We start from the raw sequence: 23,130 nt of genomic DNA on the forward strand, positions 1-23,130 counted from the left end.
CATACGATACCAGTCTTCACAGAATTGAAGTTGTAGGTCAAAGGGTAATGGAGAAGTATGTGATAGGAAGAGGGAGATTGTAATGTTATTAATGAGGATTTGCAGAGGAGAAGGGTGTCAAGTTGATCGCCTGAAAGGTATATGGCAGAAAAAGGAGGGAGGCCAGTACTATGGTGAAATGAGAAATAGCCGAGGGGCAGTTTTCATATTTCAATGGAATCCATGCAGTGACAACCAATCTAGAAGAAGGAAATTGGTGCATTTGCTTTATTATTTTGTGGTGGTGGTTGTTATAAAGCCTTGCCTTCTGTCTTAATACAAATTCTAAGACAGAAGAGGGGCCCAGGCTAGGTGACTTGCTCAGGATAACAAAGATAAAATTATCGCAGTTCATATTTGAACCCAGAACCTCCCATCTTCAGGCCTGGTGCTTTATCCACTGTGCTACTTCACTGCCCTCATCCAATGCATTTGTATGAGTTGCATAGACTGAAGATACTTAGTGCTATAGGCATTCAAAAAACATTTGTGGATTGATTATTATCAGCACAATTAGTACTCAAGTTTTACAGAGTCTCTATCCTTTGTAGCTGGTCATATCTTATCTTCATTTTCTCTCAATTAAAAAAAAAATTAAGTATCTCAGAGGTGGAAAGCACTGGGCTAGGTACTGCAATTACAAAGCTGGAAGATGACTCATTCTCTACCCAGGGACTAGCATGGTAGAGTCAACTCACAGGCATCCTGGCAGAGTGGAAAGAGTGCTGGATGGAGAACAAGAAGACCTGGGTTTGGGTCTTGATTCTGCCTCTTATGACCTTGTAACCTTAAGCAAGTCACAGGATCATCAATCTGGAGCTGGACTCTAAATTTAGAACCCTTATGGTCCAAACCCCTCATTTTACAGAGGAATCCCAGCCCAGAGATTCTCAGTAATCTGATCAGTCATGACAGCTTGTAAGTGCTGAAGGCAGGATTGGAACTTGAGTTTTCTGGACTCCCAGTTCAGTACTTTATCTACTTTGTCATGTTCCCCTAAGTCATTTTATCTCTCCAACCCTCAGTTTTCTCATCTGTAAAATGAAGTAGTCATATTAAATAGACTCTTTAAAGCAGGGGTTCTCAACCTTTCTAATGCTGTGACCCCACAATACAGTTCCTCATGTCACAGTGACCCCAAACCAAAAAATTATTTTGGTGGCTACTTCAGAACTGTCATTTTGCTACAGTTATGATTCAGAATGTAAATACCTGATATGCATTATGCATTCTCATTGCTACACATGGAGAGGTTGAGAACCGCTGCTTTAAAGGTTCCTTCCGACTCATGGTCTATCATAGCAAATGGAAGCAGCCAGATGTGCTCTAAGAGCCCTCGAGGCCAGACCAACTCTGGTTAAAGTTGTAGTGCCAAATCTAGTTTCCCTGCATTAGCCTGTGAGCTTCTTGAGAGTGGAGACTGCTGGATTTTGGTGGGAGTTATTTTGTTTGTTTTGTTTTTCCCCTTTAAGTTCTCAACACTTTGCACAGAGCCTGGCACATAATACACAATAAATGCTTGTTGGTGAATGGCAAGATGATCCTTGCCTCCCGGGGAGTCCTGGGGCTGACAGGGCAAGTTCAGCAATATCAGCAGCCACAGTAATGCCATCCTCAGAGGAAACTGAGTGTGAAATTGCCTACTTCTAAAATCAAAGTAATTTTAAAAACCTGAAATTATGTTGCAGAAATGCCAATTTAGTTCTTTCCACACATCGACTCTTATTAGGCATACCAAGTCAGGTATATATTATAGTTAATACTTCAGGTATTAGGGTCTAATTATCCAAGCCCATTCATTTTTCTTTTTTTCCACTAGTCTTTTGGTCATTTCATTGAATAAGGTTGCACCTTTTTTTAAGGTTCTGGACACTGGAAAGTAAGCAGTGGAGAAGAAGGGAGGGAGAAAGGAGGAGAAAATGATGAGTTGGAGTAGGGTACAGAGAGGAGGAGAGACAGACAGAAAGAGGAGAAAGATAGGGAAAAAGAGAGAACAAGAGGATAGAGGAGAGAGAAAGGGAGTGAGAAAGAGAATAAAAGAGAAGAGAAAAAGAGAGAGAGAATGAGAGGGAGAGAGCGAGAAAAAGAGAGGAGAGAGAGAGAGGAAGAGAGAGAGGGGGGAAGAAAGAGAGGAAGAGAGGGGGGGAGAGAGAGAGAGGGAGGGATAATTCAATTCTCAAACTTCATACTTTCTTGCTTATGTGGTATAATCATCTTTTGAAACTTCTAAAAAAACTATGACTAACATTGACTGGCCTGTTATAGCTTCAATGGATAGGATTTATTTGTCCTACTATGTCCACACAACCTTAGTCCCATTGCTATAAGCAGTCTGCCTTCATCTCTGTCCTCTTTAGCTTCACTCTGCATAAAGATTTCAAGTCCTACTTTCTGGCCTACATCCTGTCCCTTCTGACTTCTTTCTGTCCCTGAATAAACCTTGACACTGACATCAGTGACCCACTGGAGATGATGTGGATGCTGTATTTTCAGCAGACCTCTCTCAGCCTTGGCTAAGCCCAATAAATGGACAGAAGGGCTTATTTAGGCCAGGATAATGAAAGGGTAAATAGAAACCTAGTACTCTGCTTAAAAAACAATGGCTTCAGGATGATTTAGTGGGTGGCTGGGTTTACTTTTATAGTGCCTTACAGTTTACAAAGTGTTTTCTTCATATCAACCTTGTGAGGTAGGTAGTTGGTTCTCAAATGCATCTGTCAGTAGTAATTTGCCCATTTTTTTTGAGGCGTTGGCAAAAGGATGTTGAAAATGTGTTTGTAACAATGTTTGCAGGCGAAAAATAAAATTAATTTAATTCAATTCAACAAGCATTCATAAGACATCTGTGAGGTGCCAGGTATTGGAGTAGGTAGGCATTAGGGATATAAATCTAAAAATTAAAACATTTTCTTACCTCAAGAAAAGGAGTGGTGGGGGACCACATGCACACAGCATAAATTAAATCAAAAGCAATGGGGGAAGAGGGGTTATAAAAATTAGGAGGTAGACCAGGAAAGGTTTCACAGCTGCATTTGAGATGGATCTTGGATGTTGTGAGGGATTTCAAGAAATGAATGGATGAATAAAAAAAAAAAAGCATTTACTAAGCATTCACTCTGCCAAGCACTATGCTAAGCATTAGAAATGCAAATACCAAATGCCATAGTCTGGGCCATTAAAGAGCTTACATTCCAACGGGGGATACAATACATATTTCAAAAGGTGGAAGTAAGGAGGAAAAAAAATTCTAGAATGGGATAAAGTTTAGTCAAAAGTATAGAGATAGAAGAAAAAATGGTGTCTTATGGGCACCAGCAAGCAGGCCAATTTGGCTAGAATGAAGTGTGTGAGAGGGATCAATGTGAGATGTATAAAGGATTTTCACTACCAAATAGAAATGTTTTATAATTTTATACTAGAGGCAAGCTTCCTGAACAGGGGACTGACAGGGTCAAACACTAAAGGCAGATCTCATATCCATCTGTCACTTAACAAATAAAGGACCTCACAAAACCAAAAGGTCTAAAGCCAACCCAATTAAAAACAAAAACTTGGGATGATTACTGGCTTATATGTAGAGAATCCTGTTTTGAGGACGTCAATGGGCACATTGTAGGAATTCTTTCATTGCCAAAGCAATCTCATCTGCCACCCAACAAATCCAGTAACTCAAACAGTAAATATAATAGAAAAAAGAAGAAATATCAGCAAGCTGGGGGAGATGGCAAGGGCTGCTCCATTACTGTCAGAAAGATGTTGTAAAATTCCAATTTTAAACTTCCCTTCCACCAAGATGAATGAATGCATGTGCAATGAAAAATAGTACATTTATCACTCTGACTTGGATCTTCTTGTGCGTGACATATGAGGCAACCATTCTTGCCAACTTTTCTAATTTATTGTTGGGCTGGTGATTTCATCCCACTAGTCTCCCTGAGCTGTGAAGCTCTTTTCTTCAAGTTAATCATTCACTTTCACCACCATCTGCTGCCATTTGGCTACCAAATTTTTAGGGACAGCCAGGTTTCTGAGCAGTTAATTGCCCTCTAAAATAACCTACTAAATTGTATGGTTCCTCCGTTGGTATACCTCTCATTCACTGCCTTGAGAGCACTCTTCTTGATCTAATTTTGTAGTCTCCTTTTCATAATTCCTATAAGACATGATGAAGGCAGAGAGGTGGTACAGTGGTTAGAGTGCTGGACCTGCTGTCAGGAAGACCTGAACTCAAACCCAGTCTCAGCCACTAGTTGTGTGACCCTGGGCAAGTCACTTAACCTCATTTGCCAGTTTCTTCATCTGTAAAATGAGCTGGAGAAGGAAATGGCCAACCATTCCAGTATTTTTGCCAAAAAACCCCCACAAGGAGTCACATAGAGTCAGATACAACTGAAATGACTATATGACAGTCACAGGAGGCAAGGTGTGGGAAAGCAACCAGAGGGCTCTATCTCTGAGAAGCACTCTGCAAATTACACTCAGCTTATTTCCAATTTTGGAACAGAGAGTGCTGGAACTCTAAATTGTTGCCTGCGGCAAAGCTTAACAGTCACATTATTAACTGCTGGTAAACAGGAATTTGTAATCCAAAGGTGACAGACCTTAAGGAGGCTGTAAAACAGAAATACAAGGGACTTTACCCTGTCAGGGGCAGAATACCTGCTAAGGCTTTGGGGAAGGAAGAAAGCCTAGAGTTCAGGGTGACAGGAACAAACATTTGGAGCTGGGGGTGGGGTGGGGTAGTGGCTCAGTGGATAGATAATTAAGCCTAAAGATGGAGGTCCTGGGTTCAAATCTGGCCTCAGCCACTTCCTAGCTGTGTGACCCTGGGCAATTCACTTAACCCCCACTGCCTAGCCCTTACCCCTCTTCTGCCTTGGAGCCAATGCACAATTATTGATTCTAAGAAAGAAAGTAAGGGTTTTTAAAACAAAACCAAACACTATTTAGATGTAGAAGAAACCTTAGAAGTTGTGGAGCCCAACCCCCTCAGCTCCCCAGTGACTATGTTCCCTTCCTGTATCTAAGAATATATAGCATTGCATACAAAATGCTGTGATGAATTTTAAAGCAGGCTTAGACATGCTCTGACCCTCAAGGGAACTTTTAAACTTCTTGAGTGCAGATGATGACTCTGTGTATAGAGTGCTAGACCTGCAGTCAGGAAGATCTGAGTCCAAATCACATCTTAGAAAGTTGTGTTATCCTGGGCAAGTCACTTAATTACTTTCTGTTTCAGTTTCCTTAATTGTTATATAGGAATAATAATAGCTCCTACCTCACAGAGATGTGGCAAGGATCAAGTGAAATAATGTTTGGAAAGTACTTGGCATATGCAAGGTGCTTAATAAAGGCTTATTCATTTCTTCCCTCATTCCTTTACTTAATGGCAGGAGTCTTTCCCAGTTCCCCAATATATTGGCCATGACTCCTAGTAAGTCCTCAACATCCATTTAATTAATAAGGACAGCCACTGACCAGTGATTTCTTTGGTATTGGGAAACCCTAGGTATGAAAACTCTTTTTACCAGTGCAAATCATCATGTTTTCCACAATTTCCCATCTCAGAGTATTGCCTAGAGCACTGAGAAACCAAGGGATCTGTCCAGGGTCACATAGCCAGTGTTACAGATGAGGCTTGAATCTAAGCACTGGGTTTTAAGGCCGGCTCAGTGTGTTGTACTATACCTGTGATTGTGAACATATGGCACAGGTGCCAAAGATGGAACACAGCATGCTCTCTGCAAGAACACACACTGCCCCCAACCCCAGTTCATACTTGGAAGGCAGAGGGACTTGGGCAGAGATACTCCCTTTCCTCTCTCCACCATGCCTGAGGATATTTTTTCCCATTCCTGCCCCTCTATCCAGCAGCCAAGGGGAGTTCACAGGGGGTAAGGTGGATGATTCACAGGCAGCAAAGTTAAAGGGGAGCAGAGCACTGGAGCCACTTCCCTCCCCCTCTCTACATTTGCTGAGGCCATTCTTCACTTCACCCACCTCTCCCCCTAGCAACCTAATGAGAGCACTTACTCCCCTGAGTGGGATAAGGGGGGGAGGGGCACAGCACTGGGTGTGAAGTGGGGGTTGGGGGTGGGGCCCGGGACTCTATCTCTAAAAGGTTTGCCATCACTGTACTATATCATATTTCCTCTCCACTAAATAAAACAATTTGACAAATGAAACATATATTTTAAGGTTCCTATTGTGTGCTAGAAACTGGCATGCAAAGATGAAAAATTATTATTTCTGCTCTCAAAGAGATTACAGTCTTCTAGGAGGACCATAACATTTACACAAACAAATATAGATCAAGAGAGAATATTAGTGGGCAAAAGAAAGATCCAAAGGGCTCTAAGATTTGCAGGAGAGTTTTTATCTTTCCAGGAACTAGTCTTCAAAGCCCCTTTGAGAAAGTTATCTATAAAAGATGCCTCCATTTCCTTTCCTCTCATTCTCTTAATTCTCTGTAATCCAATTCTGACTTCATTCCATAGAAACTCTTCTCTCCAAAGTTACCAATGATCTCTTAATGGCCAAATCCAATGGTATTTTATCAATCCTATATCCTCTGACAGGGCTGATCAACGTTTTCTACTCCTCAATACATTTTTCTCTCTAGGTTTTCATGCCATAGCTCTCTGGGTTCTCTTCCTGCCTCTCTAACCACTTCTTATTAAATGCCTTTGCTTCCTCTAGGTTGCATTGCTAACCATGGGATCTTCCTGGGCTCTCTCCTTTTCCACTTCTATACTTTTGCTTGATGGTTACATGAGCAACTGTCAATTCAGTTATCATCTTTATGAAATCAATTCTCAGAATGATTTCTACAGCTCTAACCACTTTCCTAACTTCCAGATTCACATCTCTAACTGCCTGTTGGACACATCAAACTGGATAATTCCTAGTCAACTTAAATTCAGCATCTTTGGTACTGAATTCAAATATCTTTCCAAAATAATCCTCCCTTCTTCCTAACTTTCCAATTGTTGTAAAGGGCACCATCACTCACCTGATCACCCATGCTTACAAACTGAGCATCATCTTCAACTCTTCATTTTCTCTTAACCCCTATATGAAATCAGTTATCAGGTTCTATTATTTCTACCTTCATAGCATCTCTCATATTCACCACCTTCCTAACCTATCTCCTTATGTATTTTTCAGTCTTCTTATAACTCATTACTCCTCACATATTGAGGGTTCCTTTACACCAGACTTTTTGTTGTTCTTCTCTTAGCAGAAAATTCACAGGTCTAGATTAAAAAGTAAGTGGTATCATTTTATCAAAATGTAACTACATTTAGTAGTTATTCATAATAGTTCTAAAATGTTTTCCAGAATGGTCTATTCAAGTCAGAGCAATAGTGTATTAGTGTAGGAAACACTTTATGCCTATTTGTTTTATAAAATCCTTCTTTTATATAAAGGGAAGCTATAACTCTTTTGAAAAAAGACAAAGAAAAGTAACAAATAAATAATCATTGAAACATATTTAAAATCCACAAAAGAGAACAATAGGAAGTTTAGAAGAAAAGAGAAAAGCAGGATAGCTTTATAGTTCCATGAAAAAAAAGCCTAACATTTATGAAAAATTCAGAAACACTGGGAAATATTTTCATGAACTAAAACAAAGCAAAGCAAGCAGAACCAAAAGTACAATATACATGTGGACAACAATATAAAGGCAAACAACACTGCAAGATACCTGAATTCAGATCAATTCAATGACTTAATTGGGCTCTTGAGGACTGATAGAGAAACATACCTTCCCCTTTTGTCAGAGAAGTAGTTGCTTAGGCCTAGAATAAGGCATATTTTGTCTGACACATCCATGGTATTGATTTGCTTTGCTTAAGTATACTTTGATATTTCAAGGGAGAGTTCTATAGTGGAGAGTGGCAGACAGGCACTGGGAAATGATATATATGGGTTTTTTTTAAAGCATCAATGAAATAGTTATTTTTTAAAGGGACAAGTGGCTTCTAACAAAGCTGATTCATGATTTGACAAAACCATATAGTTAAGTTTGGGGAAATGGGCAAATAGAACTGATTTATGCTAGATATAAAGATTACATACTTATATTTTTGAATTTCATACCATATCAGAGAAACATAGTTATGCATTTAATGGACCAATACAGGTGAGGACATTCAAACTAAGGTGGGAAAACAAGTATACTAGGGTAGAAGGATAAGATTAAAAATAAAAACCCTGAGGCTTTAGTGAAATCAATGCTGATATCCTGGTAGAGGTGGGGAGGGGTGGAAAGAATTAATTACTAGAGAAGAAATGAGGGCAGCCAGTTGGAACAGTAGACAGCATGATGAACTTGGAGTTGGGAAAAACTAAACTTAAATTCTGCCACATAAACTTGCTAGCTATTTGACTTTGGACAATTCACAATCTCTTTAAACCTCAGCTTCTTCACCTGTAAAATGGAGATAACAATAGCACCTACCTGTCAGAGTTGTTTTGAGGATCATTGAGGTAATAAATGCAAAGAATGATCACAATCCTTAAAGTACTATATAAATGCTTGCTATTATTGCTGTGCCAAATTCATTCATTTGCTCATGGGTACAGGGAAAGAGAAAACTAAATACAAATGTAATCAAGATTTGAACTCAGGTCCTCCTGACTCCAAGCCTAACACTCTATAGGACTGTGCCATCCAGCTGTCCTTCAAAATAGACTCCTCATCAAATCCCTTTTATTCTCCCCCATTAATAAATATAATTTTCTCTGAAGATGTGTTAAAACCCTTTTCCGCCTGCTCCCCATCAATCTTTCTAGCCTCGGTGGACAATATTCTCCTTCTTAGGCTCTGTAAGATCCAGCCAAACTGCCTTCACAGATCACACTAACTTCCCCCTGGGCCTGAAGTCAGGAAGACCCATGCTCAAAACTGGCCTCATTCACTCAATTCCTTCACTATGAAATAGGGTAAAAATAAGTACCTAGATCACAGGAGCCAATGAGATGTTTGTATAGCATTTAACATAGTGCTAGCACCCAGCAGATGCAATACAGATGCATATTCCTTACCTCTTCTCCTCAACCCCTACCTCTGCCCCAGAGCTCTTCTCTTCCTCTAGGAAGACCAAGCTCAGGGGTTACCTTCTCTAGGAGGCCTTTTCTGATCCCCTTTTCAGCTGGAGATGGCCTCCTTTATCTTCTACTTAACTACTCTGTATTTATTCTCTTTATATTTATTCAGTATGCGTATGAATTTGTCTTTTCCATTTTGAATTTTGGTTTCTTGCCAGTAAAGACGGTTTCATTTTTTTTAGTGTATATTCTCAGAGCCCAACAGAATGCCTGGCACATAGTAGGAATTGAATCAATATGTGTTTGATTAATATACAAACATGAATTATTGTAAAGTTAAGAAAAAGGAGTTAGGCCGAGGGGTTACTTCAGTCATAAGTCAAGATCAAGTGTTGCTGTGCAAAGATGCACAGAATCATTGCTACACCAATAAGGGTGTGAAAAATGATTTAAGGACATTATGAGAAAAGAGAAGCCATGTGATCATGTTACAGATAAAGACAGATAGTCACAGACTTGGTGTCTCCAAGTTCCCAAATGGTAGTGATGAGGGAATGGTGGAAATAATTTAGAGTATACTGAAATGGATTAAAAAATCCTTGTAAAAACTTTACTTTCCTGACAAATCTTTAATCTATTCAAAATGTCTGAAGTGGAAGTCTAATCCAAGGAGGAAGCTTAGATAAAGTCGAACAAAGTCTGAACACATGGGTAACATTTACTGATTGGGCCTATGAAAATCAATGGCATGTAATAGACAAAAGGCCACATAAAAACACCAAAATGCTAATATTGTCAATCAGAATGTGGGAGAAAGAGCAGTAGGTTGGTTAGGAGAAAGAAATTGCACGTTAATGATTGATCGGGACAGATAGAAGTTTATAAGGATGGAATACTGACCTCAGCCCATGGGGCATGGATGATAATAAGAATATGAATGAAGAAAACAGAAGATAAGGAGGAAACATTCACTTCAATATGAAGACAAAGCCAAGATACACAGGTATTTTTTTCCCTTGGTCAAACTTGGGTAAAGATAGAATACTTATGAAACACCTTGTCTAGGTAGGCACTTGTCTTTTCCATTTGAATGTTAGCTTTTTATAAGGGCTATTTCATACTTTTTATGTGTAGCTCCATCATTTTCTAAGGAAAAAATTTGCTGACCAAGCAGCTGACCTAATATGAAACGATTATACAAATATCAAAAGAAATCAATGCCATGATCATTTCCCTTCATATAGTGTTAACCCAGACTTTTAAAAAAGTTTAATTTTCATACGTTGCTGTAAGACCCTTTCAGCAAGGGGTATGGTGGTGAAGAGGAAATGCTGAAGGTAAATAATGTTAAGTTAAAAAAAATTAAAAATCATCATCTAAAATCAGTTACTTCTAACTGGAATTTCTTGTAGCTACAGCCAAGAGTCAAAGTGTGACTTTGGATTATGAGTATCTAGCCAAATTAATTAGAGACCATTAGTCTAAAAAAGCAGACTGTATGACACAATTGCAGAGATATAAATAAGTTGAATTGCAATTAAAAATGGCAACTGCTTTAAAAATAGGGGCAATTTTAATACAATTAGCTGAGTGAACACTGCATCTGAAATCCACTGAGTACACCTGGCTTACAGAGGTGTCAAAGGAATATTTTCATTAAAAATAAGAGAAGTACCTGGAAAACTCTAAATGGTTGACTACAATTAAAAATAAATCTAAGTTCATTCTTTTTATAAAATATATCAAAGAATTGGAATAGTCTAGAAGGGTGACTTGCAACTTCATGACTTTTATCCTTTTATTAAAAAATTTTCTTTCTTTCTTAGAATCAATATTAACTATCAGTCCCAAGTTGGAAGAGTAAAAAGGGCTAGGCAACTGGAGTTAAATGACTTACCCAGGATCACACAGCTAGGAAGTGGCTGAGGCCAGATTTGAACCCAGGTTCTCTCATCTTTAAGTCTGGCTTTCAATCTACTGAGTCACCTAGCTGCCCCATCAAGATATTTTAATAAATGACACTCTCCTCTCTCAAAAAAAAATATTTCCACATATTTCTGCCTTTTCTTTGGTTGTTGTTCAGCCATATACAACTTTTTGTGATATTGTTTGGGGTTTTCTTGGTAAAGATACTGTAGTGGTTTGCCATTTCCTTCTCCAGCTCATTTTATGGTTAAGGAGACTTGAAGCAAATACAATTAAGTGACTTGCTAGCAAGTGTCTGAGGTTAGATTTTAACTCGAAGATGAGTCTTCACTCTAGGCTTGACATTCTACCCACTTTACATCAGCATTTTTTTTTCAGGTCTCTAAGATTTAAAATCTGACTAATTGACTGGCTAAATCCTAAAAACATGAGCCTTATGATAATAATTTCTTTCAGAGGATACATGAATTAGTCCAAAATAAGAAGACATATCAGCATATGGATTCTGCAATTTAGAGAAGGCTGAAATGTTTTTGTTATTTTTATGAAATCAATATTTAGTTATCATTAATGTAGTAATTTAATCATGCAATTATTTAAAAGAAACATTCATCAGAATTTGCCAAGACATGCGTATTTTCAAGGAAATGTCATTTTCACAGAGTTCCTTTTTGAAGCAGGATTTAATTCAGCAATTTGGAATAAATAAGCATTTAAAAAAAACTCTTACTTTCTGTTTTAGAATCAATACTGTGTATTGATTCCAAGGCAGAAGAGTGACAAGGGCTAGGCAATGGGGGTTAAGTGGTTTCCCCTTAGTCACATAGTCACAAAGCTAGGAAATATCTGAGGCCAGGTTTGAACCCAGGACCTCAACATATCTAGGCTTGGCTCTCAATCTACTGAGTTAACTAGCTGCAACCATGGTCAGCAACTTGGGATGAATAAGCATTAAGGAAATAGATTAATACCACCCAAAGGCACTGGGAATCAATCATTTATGATTCCATTATAAGTCACGTGTCCTTCTATTACTATCATCCTAACATTCATAATGTAATAAGCATTGGATTGAATAAGGAAAACTGGATCCTGGCTTTATAGGTCTGTCTCTTGCACTGAATTTGTACCTTTAGTTTCCTTAGACCATAAGAAAAGGAATGTCATAGGTTGACTTGGGAGATAGTGGGTTCCCTCTCATCAGAACTCTTCCAGTAGAATTTGGACAATCATGTGTTGGGTGTGCTACAGCAGGGACTTCTTTCTCTGTATAAGTTTAGATAAATGGCCTACTAATACCTCTGAAACCCATAATTTTAAAATTTTATGAAACTAACAGGGAATAGTTTTTAGGGTGCCATTTTTAAGTGATGGAAAGAAACATTTCACTTACCATAATTAAATCAGGGTCACTGCCACTATCTTCATCATCAATGATAATTTTAGAGCCTTTCACAAAACCTTGATGGGGCTCCCTTTTTGCTACCCAAGAAGATACCTACAAAATGCATTAAAACAAATACAATAATTTTTTTTTGCTTTCATACTCTTTCCCTTATGGCACAGATGCTTATTACACAGCTATCAAGTGACTCATTTATTTCTAAGTATTCATTGTGTGTCTCTCATGTATATAATATTCAAGGTACTATAGTAGATCTTAAGAAGGATAATCCAGTCCTTGCCCTTAAGGAACTCAAAATCTTGTTGAAGAGACAAAGTATAACTCCATAAAACACTAAGTAACAACATAAGATAATGGTACATGAGCTGTCTCTTGGCAGTGCGTGATAAAGTATAAAATGAGTGGTGTGGAAAAGCACTATGAATTCAGAGGGAGGAGACAACTAGGTACCTTTCAGCTTTAGCACCTCATGGAAAAAGTACAGAATGTGAAGCCAGGAGAGCCCTGGGCTTATGTCTCATTTCTGAAACTTACTAGCCCTGTGAATGCAGACAAGGCATATCGACTTTTGCAGATTCAGGCTCCTCATCTATAAAATGGATGGAATAATACTTGCAACATCTACCTTGGGGTAGGTAGCAATGACTGTTGGGGCAAAATAGGATACAGAGAAGATAGAAAGCACTTTGTAAGCCTTAGCGTGCAATGCAAATTTCATCAATGATGATGATGATGGTAGACAGTGGACTGACCATGGAAAGCTTCATGGTGAAAGTAAGATTTGAGCAAGGCCTTTAAGGACTGACAAGATTGAAAGGCACAGAACATGAGAGGACATTTCAGGTGGGGAGAGTGATAAGGCAAAGGTATGGAGGGGAGAACAAAGGCAGAATATCTGAGGGTAAGGAGGTAATTATGCAGCAACTGCAACCAGGAGTCTGGAGGACATGGTGTAGTGAATAGTGGAGGAGGAGGAAGAAAGAGGAGATGGAGGAGGAAGAGAAGGGAAGGGAGCTAACATTTACAAAGTACTTTCAGGTTTATAAAGCACTTCACATACAATATTATCTCATGTGATCTTCACATCAATCCTGTAAGAGTGATGCTATTATTATCTCTGTTTTTGGCAGATGGGGAAACTGATTCTGAGAGTTTGGGATAATAAAACTCATAACTATCTGAATCAGGACTTGAACTCAGGTCCTCTTTTGATCCTAGGTCCAGTACACTATCCACCTCACCTAGGGAGGATGAATTTGATCCTGGTATATACTGAGAAATTGCTGAAGCTTTCTGAGCAGAGTGATATGATGAGGGTGTTGTTTTAGGAAGATTAGTTAATTAACTTAATTTCCTTAAGTGCTTAATATGAACTTAACATTAGACTTTTAGAATTCAATGTATGATTTTCCTGTATATGTATTCCTTTTGATAACAATAATCATTCACATTAATGTAGCATGAATCACATTCTTCCTAACAATATTGTGATGTAGGTTATACAAATATTATTTTCTTCATTTGATAGATAAGAAAAAAATTGAGATTCAGAGAAGGAGGATGATTTGCCTTTGGTCACACAACTAGTAAATGTTAGACCATGTATGCAAACGAAGGTGTTCAAGGGCTCTATGACATCCTACTCCTCTTAATGTAACTTTGCTTAGATTAATGCCACAAATAATTTTAATTTCTCTAACATACTGCAGTGGTGGAGAGCATGCCAGGGGTCACAGTTACGACTAGGAAAGTTAAAAAAAATCATCCTCCATAAATCAGATAATCTACACAAAAGTCATTAAGAATTGGCAATACTTCAGTTAAGATATGGGTAAACTTAACTTAATTTGTTAAATGACATTAAATAGTCACAGGGGATACCTCACTTCCATATTTCCTAAAGTAAAAGATCTGTCTTTAGAGGAAATGTGCTGATGTCTCAATAAGTATTTATTTATCTTTAAAATTCAATTTTATTTTGTTTTCAGGTCTGTATTCTCTCCACTTTCTTCTCTGCTCCTTCTTCCCTATCCTCTACATCCAACTGAGAAAGCAAGAAGAACAAAATCTATCACAAGCAAATGTTGACTCATTTTCAGTCATGTCCGACTCTGTGAACCCCACTGGATTTTTTTTTATAACTGGAGTGAGTTTGCCATTTCCTTCTGCAGCTCATTGTACAGATGAGAAAAATGAGGCAGAGAGGTCTAAGGGACTTGCTCCAGGTCACACAGCTAGTAACTTTCTACTAGCCCCATTGCTTTCCAACATCTTTTTTTTAAACTCTTACCTTATCTCTTAAATTTGCTACTAAGGGACTTCCAGGTAAACATGGCTGCAATCTAGACGCGAATCGCTTCCTCTCCTTGGCACCGAAAGAAATAGACTACCTCAAAAGAGCATAAATATCACCTTCGGAAGAATGGAGGGACTCTCCAGTACCCCACAGAAACAAAGGTACATGGGGTTGGAACATTTCCACACTATAAGAAGGAGGAAAAGCTTGCACAAAAATGTGAACTGAGCTGCCCTTCCCCCCCCCCCACCTCCCCCACCAAACCAGAGTAAGGTATCAGAGCTCTCACTGGGACAGCGAGTGAGTGGGGAACTTCTCTGTCTGGGGGGTACACCAGGGTCCCTGGGATCTAAAGACTGCTAGGAAACAACCTCGCTGGGTGGTATCATGGGACAATCCTGCGCTGAGCACAGGGGCGGCCGCACTGAACACAGGGGCTGTTGAACTGAGCACGGGGGCGGCTGAGAAGAACACAGGGGAAGCCAGGCTGAGCACAGGGGCCTGCTCTCTAAGAAACCGCAGAGCCTGGGAAGAACTAGTCTGAGGCAACCTAAATTCACAGAAAATCCACCCATGTCACCTAGACCTCAGACCAAAAAGGAAAGGGGAATAAAACCACCAAAGGGATGGCTCACACAGCCCAAAATCAAGCCTCCAAGCAGAAAGGGAAAAAAGTGACTATTGAAAACTTTTATGGAGGGAGTACCCAAGGAAATGAAGAGAAAGAGGATGAAATCAAAACAAAATCAAAACATGCCTCCCAAAATGGAAATTATCCACAAGCTTTGGAAGAACTCAAATTGGAGCTCATCCAAAACATGGAAACCTTCTGGAAAGAAAAATGGGTGAAAGAGATTAGCAGTCTGATAGACAAGACTTCACAATTGGAGGAAGAGCTGGAAGCATCTAATAGAAGGGCAGACAAAGCTGAAAAGCAAAACCAGTCCTTAACGACCAGAATTAAGCAACTGGAAGACAGTGAGCTTGCAAAACAGCAAGAATTAATAAAGCAAAGCCAAAAAATTAATGAATTAGAAGAAAACATAAAATATCTCACTGAAAAGGTCACAGACCAGGAAAACAGAGGAAGAAGAGACAAGGTGAGAATTATTGGTCTGCCTGAAAAAACCAGAGATAAACAAAAACCTTGAAGCTATACTACAGGAGATTATAGAAGAACATTGCCCACATGTTCTGGAGCAAGGAGGCAAAATAGAAATAGAAAGGATTCATAGAACACCCTCTATACTAAATCCCAAAAAGACAACCCTCAGGAATGTAATTGCCAAATTCAAGAGCTTCCAAGAAAAGAAGAAAATCCTACAAGAAGCCAAGAAGAGGAGCTTCAGATATAGGGGGGCTCCCATAAGGATTACACATGACATAGCGGCTAACACACTAAGAGACCACAAAGCATGGAACACAATATTTAGAAAGGCAAGAGAGCTGGGTCTCCAACCAAGAATCAACTACCCAGCAAAACTGACTATATATTTCTAGGGGAAAGTATGGGCATTCAACAAAATAGAAGATTTCCAAGCATTTGCTAAGAAAAGACCAGAACTTAGTGGAAAATTGATATCCAAACACAGAAAGCAAGAGAAACATGAAAAGGTAAATATGAAAGAAAGGGAAAAGGAGATAAATCTTATCGTTTTCTTTAAGTCAAACTCTCTTCTATAAGTACTACATTTACATCAAATTATATATATTAATATGTGGGAAAAATGTATTGTGTAACTCTTAAAAATTGTACGCATCATAAGATTGGTTAGAAGAATCATGCATAGGGAAAGATTGGGGCATCAAGAAGATTTGGTGAAAGGTGGGGCAAAGTAAGAAAAAGGGTGGGAGGAATCATCGATAATACTAAGATTTACTTCAAGAAATGGGGGGGGACTAAATAGAATAATCTTTCCCATACAAAGATACACATGGGAAGGGGAGGGGAAGAACTCTCATATGAGAAGGAGATGAAGAGAGTGTGAAGTGGTATTACTTAACCCTTACTCTCAGTTAAATCAACTCTGAAAGGGAAGAACATCTAGATCCAGTGGGATCCTGAATCCTATCTTATCCAACAGGGTAAGAAAGAAAGGAAAATTAAGGAGGGGGAGGGGGGAAGGAGTATAAAAAGGGAGGGAATGAGAGGGGGAGGGGAAGGGAACATAAAAAGGGAGGGGCTAGAAAGGGAAGCATATCAAGGGAGGGGACTAGGGGGACTGACCTAAAGTAAATCATTGGTTCAAAAGGATATAGGTAACAAAGAAAGGTCAGAACTAGGGGAAGATATCAAAATGCCAGGGAATCCACAAGTGACAATCATAACTTGGAATGTGAATGAGATGAAGTCACCCATAAAATGTAGACAAATAGCAGATTTGATTAGAACCCCAAACCCTACCATATGTTGTCTTCAAGAAACACATATGAGGTGGGTTGATACTCACAAGGTTAGAATTAAAGGATGGAGTAAGATCTTTTGGACCTCAACTGATAGAAAGAAGGCAGGAGTTGCAATCGCGATATCTGACAAAGCCAAAGCAAAAATAGACCTGATCAAAACGGATAGGGAAGGTAAATATATTCTGTTAAAATGAGGAAATATCACTAATCAACATGTATGCACCAAATGGTATAGCATCCAAATCTCTAATGGAGAAACTAGGAGAATTGAAGGAGGAAATAGACAGCAAAACCATATTAGTGGGAGAGTTGAACCAACCACTATCAAATTTAGATAAATCAAACCAAAAAATAAATAAGAAAGAGGTAAAAGAGGTGAATGAAATCTTAGAAAAATTAGAGTTAATAGACATATGGAGAAAAATAAATAGGGACAAAAAGGAATACTGTCTTCTCAGCACCACATGGCACATTCACAAAAATAGATCATACACTAGGTCACAGAAACATGGCACTCAAATGCAGAAAAGCAGAAATAATAAATGCAACCTTTTCAGATCATAAAGCAATAAAAACATTAATCAGTAAGGGTACATGGAGAGCCAAATCAAAAATTAATTGGAAATTAAATAATATGACACTCCAAAATCGGTTAGAGAAGAAATCATAGAAACAGTTAATAATTTCACTGAGGAAAATGACAATGGTGAGAAATCCTTTCAAACCTTATGGGATGCAGCCAAAGCAGTACTTAGAGGAAAATTCATATCCATGAGTACATATATTAACAAATTAGGGAGGGCAGAGATCAAGGAATTGGAAATGCAAATCAAAAAACTTGAGAACAAACAAATTAAAAACCCCCAGAAGAAAACCAAACTAAAGATCCTAAAAATTAAGGAAGAAATTAATAAAATCGAAAGTGATAGAACTATTGAACTAAAAAACAAGACTAGAAGCTGGTACTTTGAAAAAACAGACAAAATTACTGATCAATCTAATTTAAAAAAGGAAAGAAGAAAGGCAAATTAACAGCATCAAGGATAAAAAGGGGATCTCACCTCCAATGAAGAGGAAATTAAGGCAATCATTAAGAACTATTTTGCCCAACTATATGGCAATAAATATACCAACCTAGGTGATATGGATGAATATTTACAAAAATATAAAATGCCTAGACTAACAGAAGAAGAAATAGATTTCTTAAATAATTCCAAATCAGAAAAAGAAATCCAACAGGCCATCAAAGAACTTCCTAAGAAAAAGTCCCCAGGGCCTGAGTGAATTCTATCAAACATTCAAAGAACAGCTAACCCCAATACTATACAAACTATTTGACATAATAAGCAAAGAGGGAGTTCTACCAAATTCATTTTATGACACAAACATGGTACTGATTCCAAAGCCAGGCAGTCCAAAAACAGAGAAAGAAAATTACAGACCAATCTCCCTAATGAATATAGATGAAAAAATCTTAAATAGATACTAGCAAAAAGACTCCAGCAAGTGATCAGAAGAGTCATTCACCATGATCAAGTAGGATTCATACCAGGGATGCAGGGCTGGTTCAATATTAGGAAAACCATCCACATAATTGACCACATCAACAAGCAAACCAACAAGAACCACATGATTATTTCAATAGATGCAGAAAAAGCCTTTGATAAAATACAACACCCATTCCTATTAAAAACACTAGAAAGCCTAGGAATAGAAGGGTTGTTCCTAAAAATAATAAAGAGTATATATCTATAACCATCAACTAATATCATCTGCAATGGGGATGCATTCCCAATAAGATCAGGAGTGAAACAAGGATGCCCATTATCACTTCTACTATTTGACATTGTCCTAGAAACAATAGCAGTAGTAATTAGAGAAGAAAAAGAAATTGAAGGCATTAAAATAGGCAAGGAGGAGACCAAGTTATCACTCTTTGCGGATGACATGATGGTCTACTTAAAGTATCCTAGAGATTCAACCAAAAAGCTAATTGAAATAATCAACAACTTTAGCAAAGTTGCAGTATACAAAATAAACCTGCATAAGTCATCAGCATTTCTATATATTTCCAACACATCTCAGCAGCAAGAATTAGAAAGAGAAATCTCATTCAAAATCACCTTAGACAAAATAAAATGCCTAGGAATCTATCTCCCGAGACAAACACAGGAACTATATGAACACAACTACAAAACACTCACCACACAACTAAAACTAGACCTGAACAATTGGAAAAACATAAACTGCTCATGGTTAGGATGAGCCAATATAATAAAAATGACCATCCTAGCCAAACTCATTTATCTATTTAGTGCCATACCCACTGAACTCCCCAAAAATGTTTTTACTGATTTAGAAAAAACCACCAGAAAGTTCATTTGGAAGAACAAAGGATCAAGGATATCCAGGGAAATAATGAAAAAAAAAATACAAAGGAAGGGGGCCTTGCAGTCCCAGATCTCAGACTATGTCATAAAGCAGCGGTCATCAAAACAATTTGGTACTGGCTAAGAGACAAAAGGAAGGGTCAGTGGAATAGACTCGGGGTAAGTGACCTCAGTAGGACAGTATACGACAAACCCAGAGAACCCAGCTTTTGGGACAAAAATCCACTATTTCATAAAAACTGCTGGGAATATTGGAGGACAGTGTGGGAAAGATTAGGTTTAGATCAACACCTCACACCCTACACCAAGATAAATTCAAAATGGGTGAATGACTTGAACATAAAGAAGGAAACTATAAGAAAATTAGGCAGACACAGAATAGTATACATGTCAGACCTTTGGGAAGGGAATGATTTTAAAACCAAGCAAGACTTAGAAAGAGTCACAAAATGCAAAATAAATAATGTGGAATATATCAAATTAAAAAGGTTTTGTACAAACAAAACCAATGTAACTAAAATCAGAAGGAAAGCAACAAATTGGGAAGCAATCTTCATAAAAACCTCTGACAAAAGTTTAATTACTCAAATTTACAAAGAGCTAAATCAATTGTACAAAAAATGAAGCTATTCTCCAATTGATAAATGGGCAAGGGACATGAACAGGCAGTTCTCAGCCAAAGAAATCAAAACTATTAATAAGCACGTGAAAAAGTGCTCTATATCTCTTATAATGAGAGAGATGTAAATCAAAGCAACTCTGAGGTATCACCTCACACCTAGCAGATTGGCTAACATGACAGCAAAAGAAAGTAATGAATGCTGGAGGGGATGCGGCAAAGTAGGGACACTAATTCATTGCTGGTGGAGTTGTGAACTGATCCAACCATTCTGGAGGGTTATTTGGAACTATGCCCAAAGGGCGATAAAAGACTGTCTGCCCTTTGATCCAGCCATAGCACTGCTGGGTTTGTACCCCAAAGAGATAATAAGGAAAAAGACGTGTACAAGAATATTCATAGCTGCACTCTTTGTGGTGGCAAAAAATTAGAAAACGAGGGGATGCCCTTCAATTGGAGAATGGCTGGACACATTGTGGTATATGTTGGTGATGGAATACTATTTTGCTAAAAGGAATAATAAAGTAGAGGAATTCCATGGAGTCTGGAACAACCTCCAGGAAGTGATGCAGAGTGAAAGGAGCAGAACCAGGAGAACATTATACACAGAGACTGATACACTGTGGTACAATCGAAGGTGATGGACTTCTCCATTAGTATCAATGCAATGTCCCTGAACAATCTGCAGGGATCTAAAAAACACTATCCACAAGCAGAGGATAAACTGTGGGAGTAAAAACACCGAGGAAAAGCAACTGATTGACTACAGGGGTGAAGGGGATATGACTGAGGAGAGACTCTAAATGAACACTCTAATGCAAATACCAACAACATGGAAATGGGTTCGAATCAAGAACACATGTGATACCCAGTGGAATCATGCGTCGGCTATAGGAGAGGTGGGGGGGGGGGAGGAAAAGAAAATGATCTTTGTTTCCAATGAATAATGTTTGCAAATGACCAAATAAAATATTGTTTAATTTAAAAAAATTGCTACTAAGTATTGGTGCCAAGGCAGAAGAGCAGTGGGGACTAGGTAACTGGGGTTAAGTGAAGTACCCAGGGTCGCACAACCAGAAAGTGTCTGAGGACAAATTTGAACCCAGAACCTCTTCTCTCTAGGCCTGGCTTTCTATTCAGCCACCTTACTGTCCCTAAATTGTTTGTATTTACAATATTATTTCACCAAGTATTTGTTAAGTACCTATGATGTGCCAGACACAGTGGGAAATGTTAGGCATATAAAGATTAAAAAAAGAAAACAAGCTTTGTAAAATACATTTGCTTCTGTAGCATATATATCCTCTAGACATATATACTTGAAGTATACCTTTAGTTGCTCTAACACTAATCTAAGCCAAATTCTTAATGACTATCCTTGCAGATGTATCTTTTTTAATCCCTTCTAAATCCATTCTAAACTATAGCATGACTAAGGAAAGAAAGGCCTATCCTCTAAACAATCCATGAAAATCAAGCCTATATTAAGTGTGTCCATATAGTGATGAGCCATATAGTAATCCAAACAATTGGAAAAATATTAATTGCTCATGGGTAGATTATTATAATAAAATGGCAGTTTCCTCCAATTAAACTTACTTTCTCAATGTCATACCAATTAAACTACCAAAAATTATTTTATAGAACTAGGAAAAATAAAAATACATTTGAAAGTATGATAACGTTGCTGAAAAAGTTTTTATAGATCCTTTTTGTGTGCTGTAATTTCTCTCGAGCATCTCATCTCAATTTTTCATTTCTATTTTGTGATGGTTGTTTGTGTGCATCTTTTTTAAAACCCTTACCTTCCATCTTAGAATCAGTATTTTGTATTGATTCCAAGACACAGGGTTGGTAAAGGGCTAGGCAATGGGGGTTAAGTGACTTGCACAGAGTCACACACCTAGGAAGTGTCTGAGGTTAGATTTGAACCCAGGACCTCCCATCCCTAGGCCTGGTTCTGAATTCACTGGGCCACCTAGAAGACCCTGGGCATGTGTCTCATGATAACAGTTCAGTTTTGCCTAGCATTTTAAGATTAATGAAGCATATCCTAAAAAGAAAAAATGACATAAACACTTGAGGTAAATTATCATTATTTCCAGTTTCTTTCTTTCCTTTTTTTTTAAACCCTCATCTTCAGTCATAGACAATTCTAAGAGTAGCAAGGGCTAGACAAGTGACTTGCTCAAGGTAATACACAGCTAGGAAGTGTCTGAATCCAGATTTGAACCCAGTTCTTCCAGGATCCAGTCCTGGTTCTCTATCCACTGTACTACCTAGCTACCCCTATGTCTAGTTTCTTATCAGGTAACAAAGACTCTAAGAAAGTAAATGATTTGTTCAATTTCACTCTGCTATTAAGGGTCAGAGCTGGGATTCAAACCCAAGACTTCTGCCTCTGAGATCACCCTTGGGAGATCATAACCTCTTTGAAGGCTGAACCCCATATCTTTCCTCTGTGTGCACATAGCAAGCAGTCCATGAAGGCCTTCTGGAGCTAAGGAACAGCTTGCCTAATCTGTGTGGTATGTTCTTCCGGGGAGCTCCCTTGGAAACAAGTCTTCCCCTCACTGGGGATCTGGATTCTGCAAAAAGGCAGAAGTCATTTCACATCAAGTCAGATCGGTCTTACTGGCTAATATCATTCTGGGCAGACAAAGCGATAAAGTAATTGAGTGATTTTCTCCTATGTCTAGTAAAATACCTCTGAAGGAAATTCCTAAAGATTTCTGAAAAATAAAAAGCAGAGGCAGTATATTCTCCCAAAGTGATTATTTTAAAAGGAACTGTATCCAGGGCAGCTAGGTAGCTCAGTGTATTAGAGAGCTAGGTCTAGAGATGGAAGGTCCTGGTTTCAAATTGGGCCTGGGACCTTCCTAGTTGTCTGACCCTGGGCAAGTCACTTAACTCCATTGCCAAGCCCTTACTGTTGTTTTGCCTTGGAATCAATATTTAGGATCAATTATAAGAGAGAAGGTAAAGGTTTTAAAAG

At 38.4% G+C, this 23,130-nt stretch overlaps 1 protein-coding gene across 2 annotated transcripts in view; it reads right to left on the reverse strand.

Moving 5' to 3' along the window:
• Positions 1-23,130, reverse strand: part of MORC1 (MORC family CW-type zinc finger 1) — a 244,080-nt gene that overhangs the window by 60,031 nt on the left and 160,919 nt on the right. For both annotated transcript variants that reach the window (XM_056793454.1, XM_007493641.3), the window contains one exon: positions 12,413-12,517. In XM_056793454.1, the coding sequence (XP_056649432.1) occupies positions 12,413-12,517 (105 nt within the window). The remainder of the gene's footprint in view (positions 1-12,412; positions 12,518-23,130) is intronic.

Source organism: Monodelphis domestica, chromosome 4, assembly GCF_027887165.1.
Source record: "Monodelphis domestica isolate mMonDom1 chromosome 4, mMonDom1.pri, whole genome shotgun sequence".
NCBI classification, from domain to species: Eukaryota; Metazoa; Chordata; class Mammalia; order Didelphimorphia; family Didelphidae; genus Monodelphis; species Monodelphis domestica.